The sequence below is a fragment of the Notolabrus celidotus genome, chromosome 8, assembly GCF_009762535.1.
Source record: "Notolabrus celidotus isolate fNotCel1 chromosome 8, fNotCel1.pri, whole genome shotgun sequence".
NCBI lineage: Eukaryota > Metazoa > Chordata > Actinopteri > Labriformes > Labridae > Notolabrus > Notolabrus celidotus.
In genome coordinates, this window is record NC_048279.1 from 4,216,499 (window position 1) to 4,241,013 (window position 24,515).

Sequence of the window (24,515 nt, forward strand, 5' to 3'; positions counted from 1 at the left end):
ACAATAACATTTCCAGCCTGAGCGTCCTCTCTGATGACGTCGCGTGCGTAAAACCACAAACCCTCTATGAATGAGAGGATCTCTCGCCGGTTGCGGTGGCGCGCGCCTGTAATCCAAGCTACCGGGAGGTTGAGGCTGGAGGATCGTTTGAGCTCAGGAGCTCTGAGCTGCAGCGGACTGTGTCGATCGGGTGTCCGCACTAAGTTCGGTATCGATATGGTGCTCCTGGGGGAGCCCGGGACCACCAGGTCGTCTAAGGAGGGGTGCACCGGCCCAGGTCGGAGACGGAGCAGGTCAAAGCCCTCGTGCCGCTCAGTAGTGGGATCGCGCCTGAGAATAGACGCTGTAGTGCAGCCTGAGTAATACAGCGGGACCCGGTCTTTTTACACTCTGCACACTGACACACAAACACACACAGGCTCAACATCAATGTTTCTACATGTTACAACAGCTTCAGCACTGCTTCTGCTGCTTCTTGTTTCATACACACCTGCACGGAGCAGCTGTGTTTGTTTGTCCTGCAGCGCCTCCACCTGGAGGAGAGGAGCAATGACCATCAGTCACAGCAGCTGATCTCACATCCATTCAAGTTAGAGGTTTGTCTTTATCAGGCTGAGTGAGCATGATGAAGAGCAGGGACGCACTCAGTCTGTTTGAGGAGCACTGAGGACAAACAAACAAAAAGGGCTCCTCCCGTGTGATGTGAGGAGCAGAGCACTAAAAGATCTGCCTCTTACAGCATTTTGAAGACCACTGTGTGAGCTCTTCAGTTTTCTCTCTCCTTGGTGTTCTGTGATCACAAGGTAGTTGTATAGAAGCGGCGGCCCTAACCTGCTAAAAGGGAGAGCTAGTAAAAATGTTGGATTGAAAACCTGTAAGGTCGCTTGGAGGTTACAGAACTGGAGCAGTTTATGGTTCATTTCATCATACTGAGGCCCAGATAATCAGAGAAGAGTCTGGGATTTGTACTCCAGGAAGGTTTGAGCATCTAACACTTACTTCTCTGCATTTTGTTGAACATGTATACGTCAATTTGAGGTGAAAACATAATTTTGTGAAAGGAGAAGACACACTCCTAGTACAAATGTACCTTGCATAATAACCAAACACATAAAATCAGGTCACAGTTGATGCACGTCATCAGATTTTATCTGTTGAAAAGATAGCCGAGAGGGAATTTTTTTGACGTTGAATCGTATGGAGGGGAACCTGAGGAGGAACGTTATTACATTTTATTTACTGGAAAAGCACCAAGAGAGCGCTTTGTTTACATCCAATTCACTGGAAGGCCTCTGACAGCTTCTCCATGTGTTTTCCACTCAAAGGTCACCAGAGAGGGAATTTAATAATGCTTAATGTACTTTGAAGGCTTTACATTGGGCTCTCCTACTGTTTTTTTCCTTCTAGACATTAGATAACTGGATAAGGGGAGTAGGGCCACTGAAAAAAATGAAGGTGCAAAAACTTTTTTTTATTCTGAGATTAAAGTCAGAACTCTAAATCTCTGCGCAGTTCAGCAGGGATTTGTTGTGTCACAAGAAACCTTAAGATGCATCAACAAGTTTGTCGATCAACAAGGTGTGGAATTAAGAAGAGCATGTCACTTGAGAAGACGTCAGTACAGCTGCAGAGGGCCAAATGCAGGGCTATGATAGGTCGAAACATTATGGCATTGCGATCAATGGCTGTGTAGATGGTTTCAGCTGCTATGTGTTAAGGATGGAGGCCATACTATGAACAATGACCCTGGTTGCAGGTTCCTTTATTCAAACAGTTTCATGCAAAGGTGGATGTCCAGAGACAGTTTTGCAGGGGAGAGAAATTTCCTCTACGCTAACCACAGCAAATCAGTGCATTGAGGGATGGTGGGGAATGCTCCAGAAACAGAGTGCAGAGGTCTGCAAAAATTTGTTTCAAACTTTGCAGGATGTTGGTCACCTCACGGGGGACTTTTTGGACAAAAATCTTGTCCAATTCTGTTTCCTTAATCTTGTACAGGTACAAATATTTGATTGTTATCTAAAATGTGTCATTGATATGGTACTCCAGGTCTTAGAGAACCTTTTCCATCACTTTGTTGTTTTCCAACAGGCCTAAATGAAGTAATGTCTGGATAAATCAAAACAGGTCTGTGTTAGGCTTTGGACACTTAAGCCACTGATCAGTAACAAAGATCATTCATCATGTTGGGATTGTTCTGATGGAACGTCTCTGTCATAATTAACATAATCTTGAAGATCATGTAAATATCCAAGTGAAGAGGATTAAGAACTAAAGATTGTAGACACTTACATTTTAGACAGTGTTCAACGAGTATGTTTTAATTGACTGATGTTGAAATTGACCAGGTAAGTACTAAGAAAGATTTTTAATCATACATTTGAAAATGCAGAGTGTTTGAACAAATCTCCATTCTTTAAATAAAAAATGAACAAAACAATTCAGATTATGTCGGGCTTAACAGCATTCATGTTGGCATCTGCCTCGTTATGTCACTTTATTAATGGCAGTCTGCACCTCACATTTTTATAAGCTTCTCCAGTGCAATACAATTTCATATATGGTACAATACCAAGTTACTCACTACTTGAGTAGTTTTTTATGATGCACCTATTTACTTATTTCTATCAGTACTTTAACTTCCACTTGAGTCATCACCATTGTAAAGTCACTAGACTTTTACTTGAGCACTGTTTGGGTTTACTCTACCCACCACTGTGTACAGGATCAACATCAACATGAGCAGTGAAAGCCTTCATGGCGAAACAGACACAGGAGGGAGTTTTACCTCAACAAAATCTAACATTTACACAATGTAACCCCAAAACATCCAGTCCACGTACTATTAAAATGTAGGCCTACACTACCAGTCAAAAGTGTGGACACACCTTCTCATTCAGTGTTTTTATTTATTGTTATTATTTTCAACATTGTAGATTAATACTGAAGACATCAAAACTATGAAATAATCTGGTTTTACCATAATCTGGATTACAACAGTAGTCAAATATGGCTATCCATTGTGTACTAACCCTACCTCTGAACAACACAACTGATGGTCTCAAACACATTAAGAAGGCAAGTCATTCTACAAATGAACTCTTGACAAGGCTCATGTTCATTGGAAACCATTCCAGGAGACCACTTCATGAAGCAGACTGAGGGAATACCAAGAGTGTGCAAAGCTGTCATGAAGGAAAAAGGGGGCTACTTTACAGAATCTAAAATATAAAACAGATTCTGCTTTGTTTAACACTTTTTTGTTCATTCAATAATTCCATATATGTTCTTTCATAGTTTTGATGTCTTCAGTATTAATCTACAGTGTTTACAATCATTACAATAAATACAAACCATTGAATGAGAAGGTGTGTCTAAACTTTGGTCTGGTAAAGTACAGTCATGGCCAAAAGTTTTGAGAATGACACAACTATTAATTTTCACAAAGTCTGCTGTTTCAGTTTTTATAATGGCAATTTGCATATACTCCAGAATGTTATGAGGAGTGATCAGCTCAACTGCAATTAATTGCAAAGTCCCTCTTTGCCTTGAAAATGAACTTTATCACAAAAACACATTTCCACTGCATTTCAGCCCTGCCACAAAAGGACCAGCTAACATAATTTCAATGACACACAGGTGTCACACACATTAACACAGGTGTTGGTGTTGATGAGGACAAGGCTGGCGATCAATCTGTCATGATTCAGTGACTGGACACTTTAAAAGGAAGATGGTGCATGACACCATTGTTCCTCATCTGTTAGCCACGGTTACCTGCAAGGAAACACGTGCAGCCATCATTGCATTGCACAAAAAGGGCCTAACAGGGAAGTTTATTGCAGCGAGTAAGATTGCACCTCAGTCAACTGTCTATCGAATTATCAAGAACTTCAAGGAGAGAGGTTCAATTGTTGCCAAACAGGCTCCAGGGCGCCCAAGAAAGTCCAGCAAGCGCCAGGACCGTCTCCTGAAGGTGTTTCAGCTGCGGGATCGGGCCACCACCAGTGCAGAGCTTGCTCAGGAATGGCAGCAGGCAGGTGTGAGTGCATCTGCACGCACAGTGAGGCCAAGACTTTTGGAGGAAGGCCTGGTGTCAAGGAGGGCAGCAAAGAAGCCACTTCTCTCCAGTAAAAACATCAGGGACAGACTGATATTCTGCAGAAGGTACAGGGACTGGACTGCTGAGGACTAGGGTAAAGTCATTTTCTCTGATGAATCCCCTTTCCGATTGTTTGGGGCATCTGGAGGAAGGCTTGTTCGGAGAAGACGAGGTGAGCGCTACCATCAGTCCTGTCTCTTGCCAACAGTGAAGCATCCTGAGACCATTCATGTGTGGGGTTGCTTTTCGGTCAAGGGAGTGGGCTCTCTCACAATCTTGCCTAAAAACACAGCCATGAATAAAGAATGGTACCAGAACGTCCTCCGAGAGCAACTTCTCCCAACCATCCAAGGGCAGTTTGGTGATGAAGAATGCCTTTTCCAGCATGATGGAGCACCTTGCCATAAAGCAAAAGTCATAACAAAATGGCTCGGGGAACAAAACATTAAGATTTTGGGCCCTTGGCCAGGAAACTCCCCAGATCTTAATCCCATTGAGAACTTGTGGTCAATCCTCAAGAGGCGGGTGGACAATCAAAAACCCTCAAATTCTGACAAACTCCAAGCATTGATTATGCAAGAATGGACTGCCATCAGTCAGGATTTGGTCCAGAAGTTGATTGACAGCATGCCAGGGAGAATTGCAGAAGTCTTGGAAAAGAAGGGTCAACACTGCAAATATTGACTTATTGCATGAATTCTGTGTAATTCTCAATAAAAGCTTTTGATACTTATGAAATGCTTCTAATTGTATTTCATTATACCATAGAAACATCTGACAAAAACACCTAAAAACCCTGAAGCAGCAGACTTTGTGAAAATGTAATATTTGTGTCATTCTCAAAACTTTTGGCCATGACTGTATACAGTATGGCAGGGTTACTAATGCAGTTTACTGAAACAGCCAGCAGGTGTCACCGAAGCTCCAGCACAAAGAGTGGACCTGCTCATCCATGAGATGAAGGGAACAGTTTGTTACGAGCATGACAAAGTGCCACTTTTAGATTTTTCAAGCGTTCAAAGTGAAACATTTAAGTTATCCACTATATGAAGTTTATTTTGGACTTCTGTTGTTACAGTTGGATCAATGTGGAGCGGTTTGGACGTGTTAAATCTGTGACTTTCCTCCACTGAGTGTTATTTTCTGTTGTGATGCTGCCTTAAAAACATATTAGCACTTGTTCATGTCATGACGGTGGATGGAGAAAAACAAATATGAGAAAAGTGTTCTTCCTCTTTACAACTGAAGAAGAAGAAAGAAAGATTAAAGGTCAGGGGTTCCCAAACTTTTCAGCCCGCAACACCCAAAGTATTGGTGCCAAAGACTGGCGACCCCCACTGTCCCTCAAAGTGATTTAATGTGGCTTCATTTAGCTGGTCTGCAGAAAATGACCCTATCTATATGAGCATGTGTCTGTGTTTCCTGTGCCTTTATGAATTAACCTACTGCTACTGATGCTTTTGATAATTACCTGTTCACTAACCCTAAACTTAGGGGTAATCTGGCAAAATGAAAGGCAGAAACTCATTACATTTTCTATTTTCAAGGTTTTATTACAAGAATAAAAATCAAGTTGAAGAATTCAAACACAGAAGTTAACCCACTGTCCCTGAAATGACTTCTGTCTATTTCAGCCTCCACAACTCAGCTGATGAAGAATAACCAATCAAGAGTCCAGCATGTAGAGGCTGAGTGAAGGAGGTCTGGACACTGTGGAGGAGAGTCATGGTTTTAGAGATGCTGTAGAAGGACAGAATACCTGCTCTGTGATCCAGGTACACTCCTACTCTGGAGGACTGAGGACCTGAGACAGGAGTCATGACATCGTTGTACCTAAAGTTATAACTGTTGTTGGAACAATATAGAGCCCAAGATTTGTCATTGTGTCCAAACACACATTTAATAGAGCTCCCTGCTCTGCTGATATTCTTGTATGCGACTGCTACATAAACTATTCCTCTCCGCTCCACCTCCCAGTAACAACGTCCAGTCAGACTCTCTCTACTCAGGACCTGAGGATGACCAGTGAATCTGTATGGGTGACCAGAATAAGACTGAGTGGGACCCATATATGTTGCTTTTCTGCTCCCATCAGATAATAACAGCTGTGTGTTTGCTGTGTTTGGATCCAGTGTGATGTCATGTGAGTATTTTAAGAACTCATCTCTGGTCTTGGGCTCTGGTTCTAGTTGTGACAGTAAAACATCCACTTCAGTCCCTGTCTGTGAGATCTTTGTCCACTCCTCTTTCAGAGCGTCCTGTAGTTTATCTCTGACTGCTGACACAGCCGCTGTCACACCCTGAAAGTACCTCACTGACTCAACAAACTCATCCAGCATCATGATCCGTCCTTTGAGTGCTGACAGTGAGGGGTAGTCGTGTAGAAACTGGTTGTGGTCCTCTGTGTGTGACAGCTTCTGAAGCTCAGCGTCTCTCTTCTTCAGCTCAGTGATCTCCTGCTCCAGCTTCTCCTGAAGCTCTCTGGCTCGACTCACTTCAGTTTCCTGCTGGGATCTGACCCGCTGCTTCACATCAGAGCGTCTTTTCTCCATGAGACGGATCATCTCAGTGAACATCTTCTCACTATACTCTACTGCTTTATCAGCGGAGCCGTTGATAGCCTCCACCTCCTGTTGAAGCAGCTTCACATCTTTCTCTCCGTCCTGGATTCTCTGCTGGATGTTTAGTCGACTCCCCTCGAGCTCTCTCTGCCTCTCAGTCCTTTCTGCTGCAGCTGAGACCGTGTCGTGGCCTTTATGTTCATCCACAGAGCAGAGATAACAGATAGACTGCTGATCAGTACGACAGAACATCTTCATCACCTCATCATGACGAGAGCAGACGTTCTCCTGGAGCTTCTTGGAAGGCTCCACCAGCTTGTGTTTTTTCAATGGAGCTGCTTCAAAATGAGGCTGAAGGTGTTTGTCGCAGTAAGAGGCCAGACACTGCAGACAGGACTTACTGGCTCTCAGTCTCCTCCCAGTGCAGACGTCACAGGCCACATCTTCAGGTCCAGTATAGCAGTGATCAGCAGGAGCAGCTTGGAGTCCAGTCTTCTTCCGCTCCTCCACTAAATCTGCTAACATGGTGTTCTTCCCCAGGACAGGCCTCAGTGTGAAGGTCTTCCTACACTGAGGGCAGCTGTAGTCTCTCTCCTCATCCTCTTTATTCCAGTGGGTTTTAATGCACTTCATGCAGTAGCTGTGTCCACAGGGAACAGTCACCGGATCATTCAGCAGATCCAGACAGATAGAACAGCAGAATTTCTCTCGGTCCAGCTGGTTCTGAGCCATTTCTTTTTGGACAAATAGTTCCTCTTTTTCTGGATAGAAACAGTGTCTGAGCTCTGATGGACGACAGCGGTCTGCTCTTGTGGACTTGCTGCAGTGAATGATGAACAGAGAGTTATCTTGGTGGATCAGAGTTCACTGTATCAGGGACAGGAGGAGGAGTTCTCAGTCTTTGAGAGAGGTAACAGTCAGGGTGTGTTCTCTGTGGTTTACAGCCTGCAGTATAAGTTGGATCTTGACCTTTGTTACTTTCCTCTCAGCAGTTTGAAAAGAATTGTTTGTCCTTCTTTTATAACAGCTGCGTCACCTTTTAAAGAACTTGCCTTTGGGGCGCTCCATATTGAAATGATATCAGTGGCTTTTCAACAGAATTATGAATTTTTAGGCTTTACCAAACGGGGAGGTTACTTTAGACATTTTTATTGCAGTTGGAAAAATCTATCTGTGAGTTGAACCACTTTAGACAAAGTATGATTGCAAATCATCCTTATCATTATCATTTCAAGAAGAAATGCCGATGACAGAGGAGTCGGGCACTGCTCAGTGGTTTCTTTCATGTCTTGGTCCTGTGATTTTAAGATTGTTATCAGAACCTTGCACTTTATTTTTTAACTAGTTTACTCAAGTGGCAACCTCCGGTCTCAAACTACGAAGCCAATGCGGAAGTGTTACAAACTGCAGTTCACCAAGAATCCTCTTGAGGCTGGCTGCAGAAACCCCAGAAACCACATCGACATGAATGGGAAAAAGACGATCATTGCAGCATTAATAAACATGTTTACAGCCTGGTTCAAAAAACGGCTTGGCTCTACGTAGCTAATTTCTGCACACACTGTACGGGGGTTGAAGATATTAAGATTACGAGTTTTTGCCCAAATAAGGACATGACTGACTTGACTCCCGGACGGGAACACATAGCTGTTGGCTAGGAGGCTGAAACTCCTCCCCTTTACCTCACACTCTGCCTGGTTGAGTTCTGCATTTCCAATATGGCTGCCCCTGTCGATTGGCTTCAAAGCAGCGTTCAGGGCTGCTGGAAACACAAACAACCTTGTTTATTTCTGCATGGTCAACAAGGTTGAGGCTTCATCTAAAATAAAATAATACTTGTTTTTTTTCCCATCATCACCACCACCTTTTCTTTTCTTTCTTTAGTCTTTACATAGGATTTTGACAATAACAAGCCATGGAGCAGTACACCACTGCCACCACTGCCACCGGGGAGCAGATAGTTGGGCAGACTTCCAATGGACAGATCCAGCAGCAGGTGAGCCCAGAGTTTTTCTCATTAACTGTTGGTTTTGATAAGTAAAACTAAAAGGAAAAAATAAAAAATAAAACTAAAATAATTTAAAAAAAAAAAACAGCGTTCAGGAACAGATGGGTGACGTCACGGATACTATCTCCATATTTTATACAGTCTGAGTTTACTCCTTATAAATTGTTGTTTGTTTTTAACTCATTGTGTGTAATCTGTTTCTGGATTAATAAATGTCTATTAAGACGTGTGCTGCTGACCTCTTGGACAGTTCACCCTTGTGAAAGAGACCTTGATCCCAACAGGTTATTATCCTATCTTATTTTTGAATTTTGAATTTTGAAGAAAAACGTGTCTCTTGCTGACCCAACCTGATATTCTTACGCTCTTGGCTTTCATCTGTTTAATTCCTTTGCCGAATGATCACGTCGTCTATTTGGGGAAGTCAAGGAATAACCTCAGGCCCAATGTTTTTGCACAAAGAGAAAGATGGAGATAGACAGACAGATGAACTTAGAAAGAGATATGGAGAAAGATCAGGGAAAAAAAGAAGGTGACTGAAGTCAAAAATATACATGCACTAGTGGTGACATATGAGACATGTATAGAAGAATTTATAGGGATTAATTATTAAACTACAATAAAAGCAAGAGTGGTGGATAGCTTTTGTCAGGACATAAAAGTATATGGATGACTATTGAAAGGTTATTGTTCATTTTGGGGGGGGGGGGGGGGATTACATATCTTTAAATTAATTACATTTAAATTTAAAAAAAAATAAGTTTCAGCATTCAAGTGTATAAAGGCTCCAAGGAATGATAATCTGAGACAGGTTTGGTATTTTTATCACTTTTATCAGAAGTCTATGTTATGGTAATGCAATGTTGTACATGTCAATTATATTAGAGAAGACATCTGATGTACAGTGAAGAACTACAGGGAACCCAAAGCTACAAAACGTTCAGACCTTTTATAACTCAGCAAACTCACATCGGAAAAACTGTCATCTCAGGTTTTTTAACTGTAATGAAGGATTAAGTAATTAAGCTACTCTGGAAACAAACGTACTGTTTAACTGTGTTGATTTTAAACTTAATCTGAGATTATGGCTAGATTAAATCTACTGCATTCTGACGATAACTCTGTCAGCAGGTGTCCATCATGATGAAACATCAGTAAAAAGGAGCTGGGGTCCTGCTCCTCTTACACTTGTGATGTCATGTTAACCTCAGTGGTGCATAAGGCAAACATCCTGATTAATTTAATGTTTATGAAATGATCTTTAATCCACAAAGATGAGCTCACACAGGCAGCAGAAGATTGTCTGTTGGAGCTGAAGTTAATCACCTCTCAGAGAGCTCTGTCGAACATTTTGGAAGGAAATGAAAATAGAAATTGTAAACTAAGCTTTCATAAACCACCTTTACAGAGTATCTTTTCTATTGTGACTCTACAGAGCCAAAGTTTTGTTGTTCTGAGCGCAGATCGTATTTATTGAACACAGACACGTGGCTTCATTACAGAATAATAAGGCATCCCTTTATCAGCAAACAGAGCACACCAAAAAAAAAAAACACAAATGAGCCCCAAAAAGAGAGATAGATATATTACAAATAAAACAGCAAAAAGGAAGGCAAGCACACACATTGTACACTTTCATTAATTTTAAGACCTGGATACAACACAATGGGTTATGATTACAAACTGACTGATGAGTATTAATTACAAGGGAAACATAACAACACCTTGTTCTCCAATCATTTGCATCAAAGTCAAACGCTGTCATTCTCACATCTGGTTATAGTTAATGAAGGAAATGCAGACATAGATTATTCACTTTGTTCTTTAAGGCTTGTCCATTTTCTAACATATATAACAGTGATTTAATATTCCAGTATCACACCTGAAGACATTTTTCACAGGTACAGAGTTGTAGGGTTTTCCCCCCTCTCATGTAAGATGCAGTGTGGTGTGATCACATCTTTCTTCCAATGGAGAATCTGGATGGGTGTATGGGCTGATGTTCTATATTGATTTTATTCACCTATATCCACTACTAAAGCTTGCTTTACCAATTCAACAGCTGGTATAGGCTCCATGCACCACACGACCCCGAGTGGGATAAGCAGTATAGATAATGGATAAACCGATTCAAGCTCTATGGATTGCTTTAAAAAATGTTGAGATGGAAGAAGTAAGATGGTCATCAGACTGTTGGAGGGAACAGCCATGTGACAGGCTTTAAAGTCAGTCAACACTACAGCTCCTGGGTGCATCACATATTTCTCACTGGTGCCAAAATCAGCTGATCTTTAATATGAGGAGCATCAGGCTCACATCATGAGTTAAAAAGCCCTTTAATAAATTAGATTAGATACACAAACAGCCCAATCAGATCCCTCGTTCTTGCATCAGTCTGTCAGATACACGTGACCTGGAAGGTAGGGTTCAAAGAAGATGCTAGTACGCTTGCACTTGGACCTATTGATATGGAAGCCACCCAGAACATCCAGGTTATTAAGTTGATAAACCTACAAATGCTTTGGCTCTCACCTCACATCTATCCACAGGTGGGATGGGGGACAAATCTTACAGCAGGTAGTATCAGCATTGCCAATAATGGAGCTCACACAAACGAAGCCAGGGGGAATCATGCAACTTATTAGTTCAGAAAAACACTACGATGAGGGATGAGGGTGTAATGTATGTGTGTGTGTGTGTGTGTGTGTGTGTGTGTGTGTGTGTGTGTGTGTGTGTGTGTGTGTGTGTGTGTGTGTGTGTGTTATTGGGTAGGGGGGTTGTCTTCACTGGGTCTTAGACTTGATGACTGATGGCTCAATAGCTCCAACCTTGATCCAGCAAGGAGCCATTTCTGTGTAGTTAAATCTATTTTTACTGTGCCAATCATGTCGTCGATCCCTCTGGACTCCTTTCATTCAAACACATGTATATATATATGAGTGCGGTATCAGTCCTGTTCTCTCCAAGACTGGGGGCAGTGATATAGATGTGCAGAGCATGTTCTCAAAGATAAACTGCTGAAACCTCAAGAAACAAAACGTTACAATATGGAATTATTGTTATCTCAAAGTCCTCAAATCTTTCTGTTTCCCCAGAAATGGAAAACATGACGCGTCCCTTTTCTAAAAGGCATGGAGGGCTCTTGTTTTCTTCAGGATCAGTTGAGAAAAAGGTATCCTGTCATCACAGTCCTATTCTTAGCAGAGGGTAAATTTCCTGCAGTGGGTAAGAGGACCTAACAACCTATAAATCAATGATGTGATGATGCCTGGCGACCCCTCAGCGGTCCTTTTCAGGAAACCTTGTTGCTAATTCTTCTTGCACAGGTATTCAATCTCATCTGAGGTTTTTAAATGAACTCTTAGATGTGTTTTCTTATTTTCCATTTTGTGATCTCACTGATACTTTAGGTTAACCTCGTGAAGAATGACCAAGATTAAAAAAAAGAGTCTCGTTCATCCTGTCACATACTCCGTATTTTCAATGGCTGCTGATATGTTTGATGGTATGAATTATGATAATCTCAAGTGTTTACATTATATAAAACATGTATGCTCATTTTTCCTGACAGATTTCTTCAAACTAAGACAGAGCCAGCTGTTTAAGGCAGTAGATACATGTTGAAAACGCTGCTTTCATTTGTCTTATGAGAGCAACGAGGACATTGATTCAGTAATCAGAGGTTGTGATAAACAAACTGGAGTGGGCTTAGAAAAGAAATCCCCAAACTATCCCGATGTTAATGTGTTGTGTCTGCTTTTAGGTAGACCATACTAAAATACATTTCATCATGTTTCTATGTGTGTAGATAATTTAATAAATTGTAACTTATAATGTAAACACAAAGGCCTCATTGTTTCCAGAAAAAGCAGCATTGTTTTAGGATTGTGAATTAACCCCTCGTTAAATATGTTTGATTTTCTTTGCATCTCCACATCCACACTCCTCTCTTGCCCTGTCTTTAAGAACAAGAATATTGACGATTAGCAGTCCCTTTGAAAAACGTCATCCCTTCTTTAAGCGCGATGCTTTTAATGCTCAACCCCTCATCCTCTTAAATCAGAAAAACTCCTCTCTTATAACAGACTTTAGTTTTAGGCTCATTCTTCAGCTATCCCTCTTCTCCTCTACCTTGACATGCAAAGTTTCCCTCCTCTCTTCCTCTTCATTATGCCTCACACTTCTCATTTTCCTCAACACGGACAATTACTATTTGTTTCAGTCTGTTGTGTGAGCTGGACTTTCCCATCCTCTCTCTGTACGTCTCTGTAAAGCAGGGATTTCTGGGATTTAAGGCGGCACGCCAGGGACATGAAGATAGAGTCAACATTTTGACTCTCCTTTGGGTCCTTTGCTGACGTCTCAAAAAGCAGCATGTTGTGAGAATCAGCAAACTTCAACGCCATGTTGCAGGGTACCTAGAAAAGCACACGTTTTTGTTGCAAACTAATTAATACATGAAAATACAAAATCATAATTCATTATTGTTTTGGTCCTTGTTTGAGTACACTCACTTGTATTTGGTCCACAAGGTCACACTTGTTCCCCACGAGGACCCGAGGTACTGATGCTGAGACTCGATGGCCGTTACACTCCTGAGACACAATATGATAAACATTAACACAATTGGCAAATGATGTGACAACAAGTGTTTTTAATGATTTGCATTTCCTTTAAGAAAGTCCTTTCAGCATCCAGAAACTAAAGATGAAAACACCCTTTGGGCTAAATGATGCCAAAATAGCTGTTTAGCAACCAGTCCCAACAACTCACTGACATAGTACATAATAACTGTCACATCCAAACCAGCCAACACAAAGGTAGCTATAGGAGCTGCCTTCAGAGGGGACAACATGTGAGCTGCTTCTGTGAGTGTGATGATGGTACATCCTGTGTATGAAGATTGAATGTGTTTTACTCCTCAAAGCTCTCCCAGCGTCACCGGAACAGTGACAGGAAGTCAAATATGAAAACCATCAGCAATAAAAAACAAAAAACAAAAAAAAAGATCATCTTACGTCTTGTATTTCTTTGATCCAGTTTTGTTTTCAGTCACTTTACAAATAATTAAATAAAGCTATGGCTCGTAATGGTGATGCAAACAGACTACGACATCATATGTTGCAGGTAGTCCGACTATTTCTGCCTCTGACTCTTCTGACTCAAATTTGGACTAGCACAGGGCAGTTATGATGACTCACTTTCACTAAAGCGACTGACTCATGTACTACACTGCAAGCCTGAAAGTGGCCCAATTACAGAGAATGTAGCTTTACATAAATCCTATCATTACCAGGATCTCTTATCATCCGGCTGTGTAAGATGTTTTTATTCTGATTTGTCAAAACCCCTTGACAACCCTTTGCTGGCGGTTGTTACCTTTCACTAACATGGGTAACAGCAGAGGTAAACCGATCACACGTCATGTCAAATCAATCCGCGGAAAAGAGTTCTGGCACATTTCACTTCTGCTTGTTGACACAGAGTGGTCTAGTCCTCCTATGTTTGTATGTAAAAGCATCTTGAGACAACCTGTGTTGTGATTTGGCGCTATACAAATAAAAATTGATTGATTGACCACAAACCGTAAGGTGAGGTAAAACCGTTAGCTTCCGTCAGCATCAAAACAATATGGCTAAAACATTCGTTTTGGTTAGCATGCTAAATCGGCAGGCTGCAGACATTTCCATATTGGATCCTGTCCATCAATATGATGAAGGAGCAGAGCAGGTGAGAGAAACTTTAGGTTAGTGATCTGTACAAAGAAAGTTAAACCATGAGCGGTGGTGATGATAGCAGCAGGGTTCAAAGTTGTGACATTAGTTTCTTTTTAAAGGTGTGTGAACCACAGAGCTCAGAGAAGAAGGAGAGCTGAATGAGGACAGTTTCATGTTCAATCCACCGCAACAGGAAGATAAGAATCCATCTGGGACTATCTCTAAATAACTGTATACATAAACCCTTTTAAATCAGTAAAATCATCTTTGAATCAATGGTTTATGACAACACATTTGTATTTTAAAGGTGACATATCAAGCTTTTTTCATCAATATATATTGGTCTAAGAGGTCCCCAAAACATGTCTTTAAAGTTTATGCTCAAAAAAACACTTTGAAATCAGATTTTGGCATGCCTGAAAATCCCTCTTCTTCAGTCCTCCTCAGAACACTCTGTTTTCTCTCTGACCACGCCCCCTCAGGAAGTGGATGTGCCTCGGCTCTCCAGCACGTTGATCTAATGTTTACATGTCGGCTGAATATACACGGCTGCTCACAGATCACGTTACTTCAACCCTCTGAATCTGATCCAGAATCTGATCCTGACGGAGAGGCGCCTGTAGCAGGACCTTTCTGAACCATTGGTCACAGATTTAGTGTTTCTTGTTGTTTTATTTGTCAGTATGTCGAAGTGTGTCTTGGTACACAGCTACGAACATGTAGCTATGTGGCTATGCTAACTAGCGCTAGCACTTATCCATGATAAATAAAAATCATCCACTAGATCTTCAAATCTGCAGACGTGGGGAGTAAAACCGACCTCTGCCAGAAAGGCAGCGGGACCTTTTCTGAAGGATTGGTCACAGATTTTGTGTTTCTTGTTGTTTTATTTGTCAGTATGTCGACGTGTGTCTTGGTACACAGCTACAGCTACGACATGTAGCTATGTGGCTATGCTAATTAGCGCTAGCACTTATCCATGACAAATAAAAATCATCCACTAGATCTTCAAATCTGCAGACGTGGGGAGTAAAACCGACCTTTGTGTTTATTAAGACAGCCTACAACTAGCATGCCTCCCTCCTAAGCTCCTTGTTAGCACACATTTGTGCAGGTAATGAAAAACGGAGGGGGGATTCAGTTTTTGCATGATATGTCACCTTTAAGTTAGCCGGGTGAAGAGTGGGATAATGTACTGTTAGCAGGTAGTTCTGGGAAATAGAATCCCTACAGGGTGAGACAAGAACCCTACATAAGGCACATCCCTTACATACTGTACTATGAAAAAGTTCCATGATACCAGCTAAAAACAAACAAGCCTGTTATGAAGATAACTGCTGTTCACTGTCTGACTTCTGATGTACAACACTAGAAGAGATAACAGTAGAAATAAAGGAAGCTGTAATGGGAGTTGTATTAATCCACCTCTCATCAAAAAGCTTTTCCCTCCACACACGACGACACAAACCACTCTGATTGATTCTATTTGATGAGTGGTGATAGACTTCACCATACTCACAGTAATGGTGACAATGAAACATTCAGAGATGCAAACCAAATCTGTATAATGGAAACATCACTTTGTCAATCAGGGGCCAATAAATAGTCTTAGTAAGGATTACACAGAAGTGGGGTTATGTTAGAGATTATGAAGTTGTGCTGTGTGTAAATAAGACCCTGGATGTGCAATGCTGTTTGAAAACATGTCAAATGAACCTCTTCACAAAGAGTAAGAATGTGATTGTTGTAAAGTAATCATAACACCCACGAGGAACATGTGTCAGTGTGTTGATGTTGGTGAGTCCTGGGGACAAAGTAGCACAGATTATCTGGGCGTGTGTGAGGAGTGTTTTTTACAAAAGATCTCATTCTGATATTCCGTTGCTTAGGGACGCTGGAGTGGCTGCTTGTTGCAGCAGCTCTCTCTTCGTTGTTCTTTTTTCAACCTTTTTTTCATATCTGTTTAGCTCTCTTTGTATTTGGAGCCTGTCATGACTTTTAATGACTCATTTGTTGACCATAGACACCAAACTGGCTACGTTTGCAGTGGTGTTTTTACTATTTTTGTTCCTGTCTGTGTCCAGAGATCCTGCGTGTATCCATGGTAACATTGTTTACATACGAGATCAGCTGTCAGCTGCCCGTAGCATGTTGATGCTAAACGATGCTATGCCCGATGTTCCCTGCGAGCTGAGGAGAAGGAGGCAAGGACAACGTGCTGGTACTGAGGTGCAAGCTAGGAAAAGACGACATGGACCTGTCCTTCCACCCACCGTTATGGGGACTGTAAGATCTATCTACGATAAGGTGGAAGAGCTAACCCAGCACCAGAGGGAATACTGGCAGAGTAGCATCATGCTAACAGAGCTAACACCGGACACGAACGCCACATTGGAAGGATTAAACCTGCTGTGGGCGGACAGGATACAGGAGAGCAAGACTGAACACACTGGTGAAGAAGGCCAGCTCAGTCCTGGACCCTGTGGAGGTGGTGGCTGACAGGAGGATTATGGCCAAGCTGTCGTCTTTGATGAACATTTCTTTTTTAGATATATATTCTGATAGATTAGATATATATTGACATAGAGTGGTCTAGACCTCCTATGTTTGTAAAAGCATCTTGAGATAACGTTTGTTGTGATTTGGCGCTATACAAATAAAGATTGATTGATTCTTATCAAAGTATTGAGTATTAATAACTAGGGGTGTCCCGATACAACAGTTTCTCTTCCGATACAATACCGATATTGCAGCCTTGAGTATTGGCCGATACCGATATTGATCCGATACGATATCAGCACGAATCATACATACTTTTATTACTTATTTTGTAGTATGGAATGTTAGAAAATAAAAATGCCATGGACACAATATAATTGTATTGCACTTTTACGACGGTCCCTGAATGCACCTCGCAGTGACAGAGGCACTGGACAGACAGTCAGTTCACGGCACTCTGAAATCCATCTGCATCTTTGATGACGAGGAGTTGATCCAAACTTAAATGTGTAAATGTGTCTGATGTTTCACCAAACTGGATTAAATCAAGCTGTAGACTCAGAGCTTTTTACCATGAGAGCGGCAAAAACGGCAAACGTAAAATATTAAACAGACGTCCCCCGGTTGTGTCTTTGTCACTAACACACACCGGGGGTAAAAATCCTCAATGAAGATGAGACAGATGCATGGAGGTGAGGAGAGCTGGTTCATAAAGCACACCTGCTGCAGGTAGAGACCAAGCTAACACTGAGCCCCTCAGATAATAACTCAGCCTGTCACAGGAAGGCATCACTTTTATTTCTATAGATTAGACGCACAGCAGAGGAAAATATGAATTCTTAATGTCTGACGGTCCACCACTAAAGTTTTCATCCCGTCATCGCCTTGTTAACGAAAATTAAACATACATTCACCAGAGTTTTTATCAGTGATGCACTTCAGCTCATAATGTTCTCGTTTTCGTCATGAAAAAATGAGTCGTAACAAAAATAACACTGCTCTCCATTAATGTGAAGGATTGTTCTTACGTTCAATAGTGGCCTCACAGAGGTCACTTACGAAAATGATCATGTTGTTTTTTGTGATGCTGCTTCAAATGCGCGTTGAGGTTGGTCGTATTAAACTTCCCCGGTTCTGCAACGTCTTTTTCTGACTCAAACGAAAAAATACTGCCACACGGCCGACATCACTTCTACTCCTAGCACACCCTGTTGTTGCGATCACGTGGGCTCTGCATGCTGGTACCGGGCGCTGCTGGATAGAAGTGCTGGAGCGGAGTCTGGAATGGACTGCTTATATCTGAGTGCTTATATCAGAGGTTTTAGATGCAGGCCGATATAATCCGAAACTGTTTATTTTGCTGATATCGGACCGATATCTGATATCAATATTGGATCGGGACACCCCTATTAAAAACTAGGGCTGGGTATCACCAGGTCCCTCGCAATACGATACTATCACGATATTTTGCCCACGATAACGATACTATCACGATACACCGATTCTGCGATAATCGATAAATTGCAAGAAATATCATCCACGATACATCACGATATCTGTGTCACTGAAGAAATTCAGAATTTATTAACTGCACTGAATCCATTTCACAGGAATGACAGAACATTGTCAATCAATTTCACATGAACGACAGCCAAGTATAACAAAGTATCTACTGCAGATATGGTCTAAGTCTTAGACCATATCTGCAGTAGATACTTTGTATCTATCAGAGGACCTCAATAGGCGCCCCTCGGCCGCATCCGGCCCGCCGGCCGCCTATTAGTGGTCCCCGAACTGTTATTCCTTCACTATATGTTTGGGTCGGGTCAGCACGTGTATACCGCGACTTGTCTCCATGCCAACGATACGCAGACAGCATGTTACTGGGTCACTTAGTGTCAAGTCAAACTGTAAAAATAGAATTAAAAACTGTAGAAAATGAACTAATCATAATTAACTAGGCTCTAATATATTAAGAGATATATATTTATATTTATATATTTATATTATATATTTATGATATTAGAAATAAAATCTACTCTATTCTAGGTGAGTTTACAAAAATAAGTATCTATACAGTATGACTAAAACGTATGCTGCTATGCAGAGCAAATAAATAAATAAATAAATAAACAGATCAATGGATCAATAAACAAAAGAGATGTTACGATAATGACTAGATAAATATACTAAATCATGATTAGATTGTTTAGTATGTAGTATAAATCTGAATATAAATCTGTAAATAAACGAGAAATCAGCTGTGAACAGCGTCTACCCGGAAGGGCATGAGGTGTCTCATCAGGCGCACCTGGTGCAGGTCAGAGCGCGCACTGGAGAGCAGCGGGCAGAAGCGCTGCACTTTAAAACAGACTGCTGTATGGAGTAGATCGGTGGTGCAGAGGACAATCTAAAGAAACCGAAGAGGCAGCCGGTAGGAGCTGGTTTTTGAATGTGTGTTTGTCAGCTGATGATCGCTGCTGCTGCGGTGCCGGCTCGGGCACGCGCTTCATCTGCGCGCTGCTGAAATGTTTGTTTAGTTAAAGTGTGTATTAAAAGATTATAAATACTGGGACTGTTAAAAACACACATGATTCATGAATAAATAACTGACTTATTTCATATGAGATGATAAAATATATTTATTTGAATAACTTCGTTTTGGCAGGTCTCCTGAAAGTTGAATTGATTTATTATTTATATTAATTGTGATAAAAAGCAATGAGGCAGTTGTTTAAGTTACATTGAATCAGATGCTGCTTTTTGGTTTCTTGCTCTGTGATTATGTTGCATTTGCATGTGTTTTGATGCAGGTATTTCTTTTGTCTTTTTTATTCCTTTATTTAAAGGTTTTTCACCTAATTAATGGGAACTGTGTCTAAAAAACTCTGGGGTGAAAGAAATCAAATAAAAGGAGGAAACAAGATACACGTTGACTAATTTGAGTGGAGTCCAGTCACTTTTGGTCTGATTGTCTGTCTGTCCTTTCAAGTTGGGATGCTGCACAAAAATTAAAGAACTTGACACTTAGAGTTCACTGCTGCAGTGCAATTTTTAACTTTCACTTTTTTGGAGCAGTTCGCAAAGTGGCACTTTGCCAGCTGTAGGACAGCTAGCTTACAGAAACGTTAGCATTAGCGTTGTGAACCGTCCTCTCCTCCATGGTAAGCTCTGCGAACTCTTTATCAAGTGTTGTTCCATTGTCAGTTTAGTAAAAGCCGAAGTGGGCCTAGACTTTAGATCTGATGGTGCATTTTTCAGGTGTTTTTCTCTGCTGCTAATCCTGCGCCTTGCATCATTTTATTTTTCTTCTTCTTTTTATTTCCTTTCAAAGAGTACTCTACCGCAGCACCCACTCTTATTCATGCTAAGCGCCATCATGTGGAGGCTTGAAGTAGTGACTGTAAATCAAAATTGTAGCAGGCTTTTGTGAGAGAATCTGTTCAGAACGGCTGAAGGTTTATTGTTTAAATATCGATATTTGGCGCCAGTGTATCGATGACGTATGGCACGACAAAATATCGCGATATATCGTAGTATCTATGTTTTGGCACACCCCTATTGAAAACATAGGACGAATCAATTTGTTGCATATGGTCCTCCTTACTTCAGTAGGCCATAAAGTTTCATAACCAGTATAAACTCCTCCTTGCAGGAGCTTTGTGCCAGTTACCAACCTCTATCCATGTCTGCAGGTTGCGGAAGGAAGCCATCTTGGTGACGTCGTATACAAACACCACTGCATGGACATTGCGGTAATAGTGTTCAACCATGGACTTGCGAAAGCGCTCCTGGCCCGCTGTGTCCCAAACCTGCACCTGTAAAAATATTCAAGCAGTGATTATGTTTGAATTTGAACACAGTCGCACATTTTCACTTTTCTTAGGATCCAAAGTTCCATCAAATCTTTGCATCTGCCCTAGTCTTTGAGCTTCTCTACAGCAGTCATAATCCATAATTGCAGCTTTTGATGATTCAGATGAAACCACACAGAATAGAGGAAGTAAGCCTAATTTCCTTCACATGCAACAGAGGTACTGATATTGATTTCACCACAAAACTCAGTCCTGGAGGCATGTCATCAGAAAGCAGGAAGTGACCCATGTCTTGTGCTGTGTCAGTGATTCTTTGTTTTGTGTTCAGATTGTCTGCATGGTGAAAGTCTCAATAGCTTGTGTAATGAGGAGCACTTACAAAGACGCCATCAGACACTACAGTGTATCGTCTGTAGAAAGGACAGTCCCAGGTATCGCCAGAGGGGACTGTGCTCTGTGCCTCTTATGACATGAGAGCCTGGACCTCATTGAACACTGTTACCCCTTTTCGACCAATGCGAACCTGGTTCTAGTTCCAGGCTGGTGCTTGCTCTGGTTCGGAGCTGGTTCAACTGCGGACCAACTCGGCACCAGTTTGTTTTTCCACCTGCTCGAGCCCGTGGAAGAGCCACATCATGACATCCACTACCGCTCCGGCTGAGGTCCTTTCATTGGTCCCGTAATCCTTTTTAAGCTTTTAAGTTATTTGGTCGACGCTTCTGTCAAATCCCTCTGTTGATAGCTTGTGCCGGATCTCTTCTAAAATAAATTTAGTCGTGGTCGACCCTCCAGCTTTTATGCATCTCCTGCGAGGACCAAACCGCGAGGAGACAGCTTGTTTCCTCAAACGACCACTGCTTAGCCTTGGAATCTATTAGCTTTGTTTTGTTATTTTTTCGCTGAAGGAAAATAGCAGAAACTCTTTGGTTTGTCTTTTTGGTCACAGCAATCCCCGCCCCTCGCCCCTGACGTAAGCGGTTAGTGGTTCTAGACCAGAAAAGAGTTGGTGCTGCTCTGGAACCTGTTTTCCTGGCTGGGAGCAGGTTCTCTCTTACCCCTTTTCGAGCAAGGCAGTTTCAGGACCGATTCAGAGCCGGCGCTCAATTGAGAACCGCTTTTTCTTGTTTCAACTGTGAGTGAACCGACTCCCGGCCAGGAAAACCGGTTCCAGAGTGGCTCCAACTCTTTTCTGGTCTAGAACCGCGAACCGCTTACATCAGGGGCCAGGGGCGTGGTTGCCGTGATCAATAACACAATCCAAATGTGTCACCACTGTCCTGCAGCGAAAAAATAGAGGAAGACTAATGGATTCCAGGGCAAAGCAGTGGTTGGAGGAGACAAGCTGCTGTTGTCCGCCATCGTTGTTGTTGTGAGGGAAAGTACGCGCTAGCACTGCTAAGAAAAGCGGTCACGTAAATCTGACGTCATGACGTGCCTCAGAACAAACGCGAGCACCAGCCCGGAAATAGAACCCGATTCGCGCTAGCCAAAAAGAGGTATCTGAGTTGAAACACAAAGAACTGGCTCTGAATTGAGCACCGGCTCTGAACCGGCCCTAAAACTGCCTCGGTTTGAAAAGGTGTATGTGTGACTTGGGATTTAACCGTTTGTTGATCAAACTGCTAATGCACAAAATAATTCTCACTAAAATGCTAAACAAGGCTTCGATAGACTTCATAAAACAAATACAGGAAAAAATAATCTCTGCATGTGGGCAGAATTCTGCATATAAACTGCGAAAAACACAAACATCTTATTAACATCTTGTTAGTACCCTAGTGAAGGCGCTCCACTCTATTCATCTATATTTAGATGTAGCCTGCAGCTTTCACTCCTTCTTGTTGCCAATCATTGAGCTGCTTTTATCCACCTGCTACAGGACTGGAGAGCAAAGGAGACATAATACGAACATACTCAGATAAACTAGATAAATATGTAACTATGTATAAGCTATACTCTCATCCTGCTCCCATAAAGTGTGAGTATATATTAGAGTACTATAGATTCTCTTCATGTGTCCATTCTAGAGGGTACCTTTATCTTTAACTGTGTTTATTACACATGAGTGTTTTGGCAGAATAGCAGCACCCTTCAGACAGATCTACAGACAGGTGTTGTATCAAAAAGATTACCTCTAGAAATAGAAAGATAAAATGCTTGCAGCAGCAGAGCTCAAGGGTAAATTATTTGGCACAGTCATGTTCACAAAATCCAAAGGACGTTGTAATTATTCAGGCATGCTGACGTTATAAGATGTAAATGTGTTTGTGAGTCAGCACTGGGAGGCTTGTTATTCTACTGTCAACAAATGTATTTCAGTCTCAAAGGGTGAATGATAACATTACATCATATTCAGCAATTACATGGACATCTTTACTAGAACTTACAGCTTAATGCTGTGAGTTAAATTTGTTGTGGCAGACATGTAACAGGCTACACACCTTTCCTATAATGAACTAGATTTCACTCCTGGTTTGAGAAGAAGGAAAATAAAGACAGATAAGTACAGCTATATTTAAGTCAGGGTCGATTTTTGATGTGTTAATTTAAAACCTGCAAACACTGCCAGGGCTTTGTTGTCGTTGTAGTTGTCTGACCATCAATGTAAACATAAATGTAGGCACAATATATTTAGCTTACCAGGAGAAAAGCAGTCCATGCTAAGAATTAATCAATTAGATTTAAATGTCATGTTGTCCTTTAAGGATGTGAAATAAACTCATTATATTTCTTCAGTTTTTAAATAAATAATATCTCTAATGAGAAAATAGGGCCTGTGTGATCCACCAGACTGAGCTGCATGAAAACAAGGAGAGAGGGAGAAAGGGGGGAGGAGGAGAGACAGAGTGATCAACATCTCTGTTGCGTTTACCTTGATGGTCTCTCCTTCAATCTCCACCGCCTTCTCTCTGAAATCCACGCCGATAGTGGCTTCAGTCTTTTCAGGGAAGCTTCCTCCGGTGAAGCGGAAGGTGAGGCAAGTCTTCCCCACGTTAGAGTCCCCGATGACGATGATCTTAAAGATCCGAGTCTGGATGCTCAGCTCCAGGGAGGAGGTGCTCAGATCCACAGAGGATGTAAAGCTAGGGACGGACTCGTTACCGATACTCGCTCGACCCCGGCTGGCTCGTTGTAAGTCCATGGAGGATGTTAGGATGGTGACATTGTCGTCCTCTCGGTTCCTTCTCACGATTCCTTTTCCTCCTCCTCCACCTCCTCCTCCTCCGCCTCCGCCGCTCAGAGCCAGGGTGTCCCCCTCCGGAGAATCGTTGGTCATATTGCCGGAGGAGGCGATGCTCAATTCGGCGTGTGTTAAAGGAGAGGAGAGGGAGACTGGGTGGATGTATAATTGATGGGAGGGCAAAGCAGGAGGAAGGAAGTGGGAGACCGGGGATGCAACAATACCAGCGATGTTTTCTCTCAGCACGGTGTCGTCTTAAAGGGAGAGTATGTCTGAGAGACAACACAATCACAGTTAAACCTCCAGCCCACAATAACACCATTTCACTTTGATAATGCATGCAGATGTTTAAATGTAATAACAATAATAATAATAATAATAATAATAATAATAATAATAATAATAATAACAACAGTAATAATAATAGTAATAATAATAATAACAGTAATAATAATAGTAATAATAATAATAATAATAATAATAATCACAATAATAATAATCAACATCACAATCATAATCATAATAATAATAATAATAATAATAATAATAATAATAATAATAATCACAATAATAATAATAATCACAATAATAATAATAATAATAATAATAATAATAATAATAATAATAATAAA

At 41.5% G+C, this 24,515-nt stretch overlaps 2 protein-coding genes across 2 annotated transcripts; both read right to left on the reverse strand.

Annotated features, from left to right (window-relative positions):
• Nucleotides 1-5,727: 5,727 nt before the first annotated feature.
• LOC117816910 (tripartite motif-containing protein 16-like protein) lies at nt 5,728-7,395 on the reverse strand. The gene is made up of 2 exons (XM_034689297.1): nt 7,105-7,395; nt 5,728-6,891 (listed from the first exon to the last, which is right to left on the reverse strand). The coding sequence occupies exons 1-2, from the start codon at nt 7,393-7,395 to the stop codon at nt 5,728-5,730; spliced, it is 1,455 nt and encodes a 484-aa protein (XP_034545188.1).
• A 2,088-nt stretch (nt 7,396-9,483) lies between these two features.
• rab33a (RAB33A, member RAS oncogene family) lies at nt 9,484-24,155 on the reverse strand. The gene is made up of 4 exons (XM_034689298.1): nt 23,575-24,155; nt 20,565-20,705; nt 13,186-13,266; nt 9,484-13,089 (listed from the first exon to the last, which is right to left on the reverse strand). The coding sequence occupies exons 1-4, from the start codon at nt 23,977-23,979 to the stop codon at nt 12,865-12,867; spliced, it is 852 nt and encodes a 283-aa protein (XP_034545189.1). The 5' UTR covers nt 23,980-24,155; the 3' UTR covers nt 9,484-12,864.
• Nucleotides 24,156-24,515: the final 360 nt, after the last annotated feature.

Excerpts from the sequence above, each read along its gene's own strand:
- rab33a (XM_034689298.1), bottom strand. The coding sequence starts at position 23,979 with ATGACCAACGATTCTCCGGAGGGGGACACCCTGGCTCTGAGCGGCGGA. Across the intron at positions 20,706-23,574 it reads TTGAAGGAGAGACCATCAAG|GTGCAGGTTTGGGACACAGC; the intron begins GTAAACGCAACA and ends ATATTTTTACAG. Across the intron at positions 13,267-20,564 it reads ACCTGCAGACATGGATAGAG|GAGTGTAACGGCCATCGAGT; the intron begins GTTGGTAACTGG and ends ATTGTGTCTCAG.
- LOC117816910 (XM_034689297.1), bottom strand. The coding sequence starts at position 7,395 with ATGGCTCAGAACCAGCTGGACCGAGAGAAATTCTGCTGTTCTATCTGT. Across the intron at positions 6,892-7,104 it reads GCTATACTGGACCTGAAGAT|TCTATCTGTTATCTCTGCTC; the intron begins GTGGCCTGTGAC and ends ACTGATCAGCAG.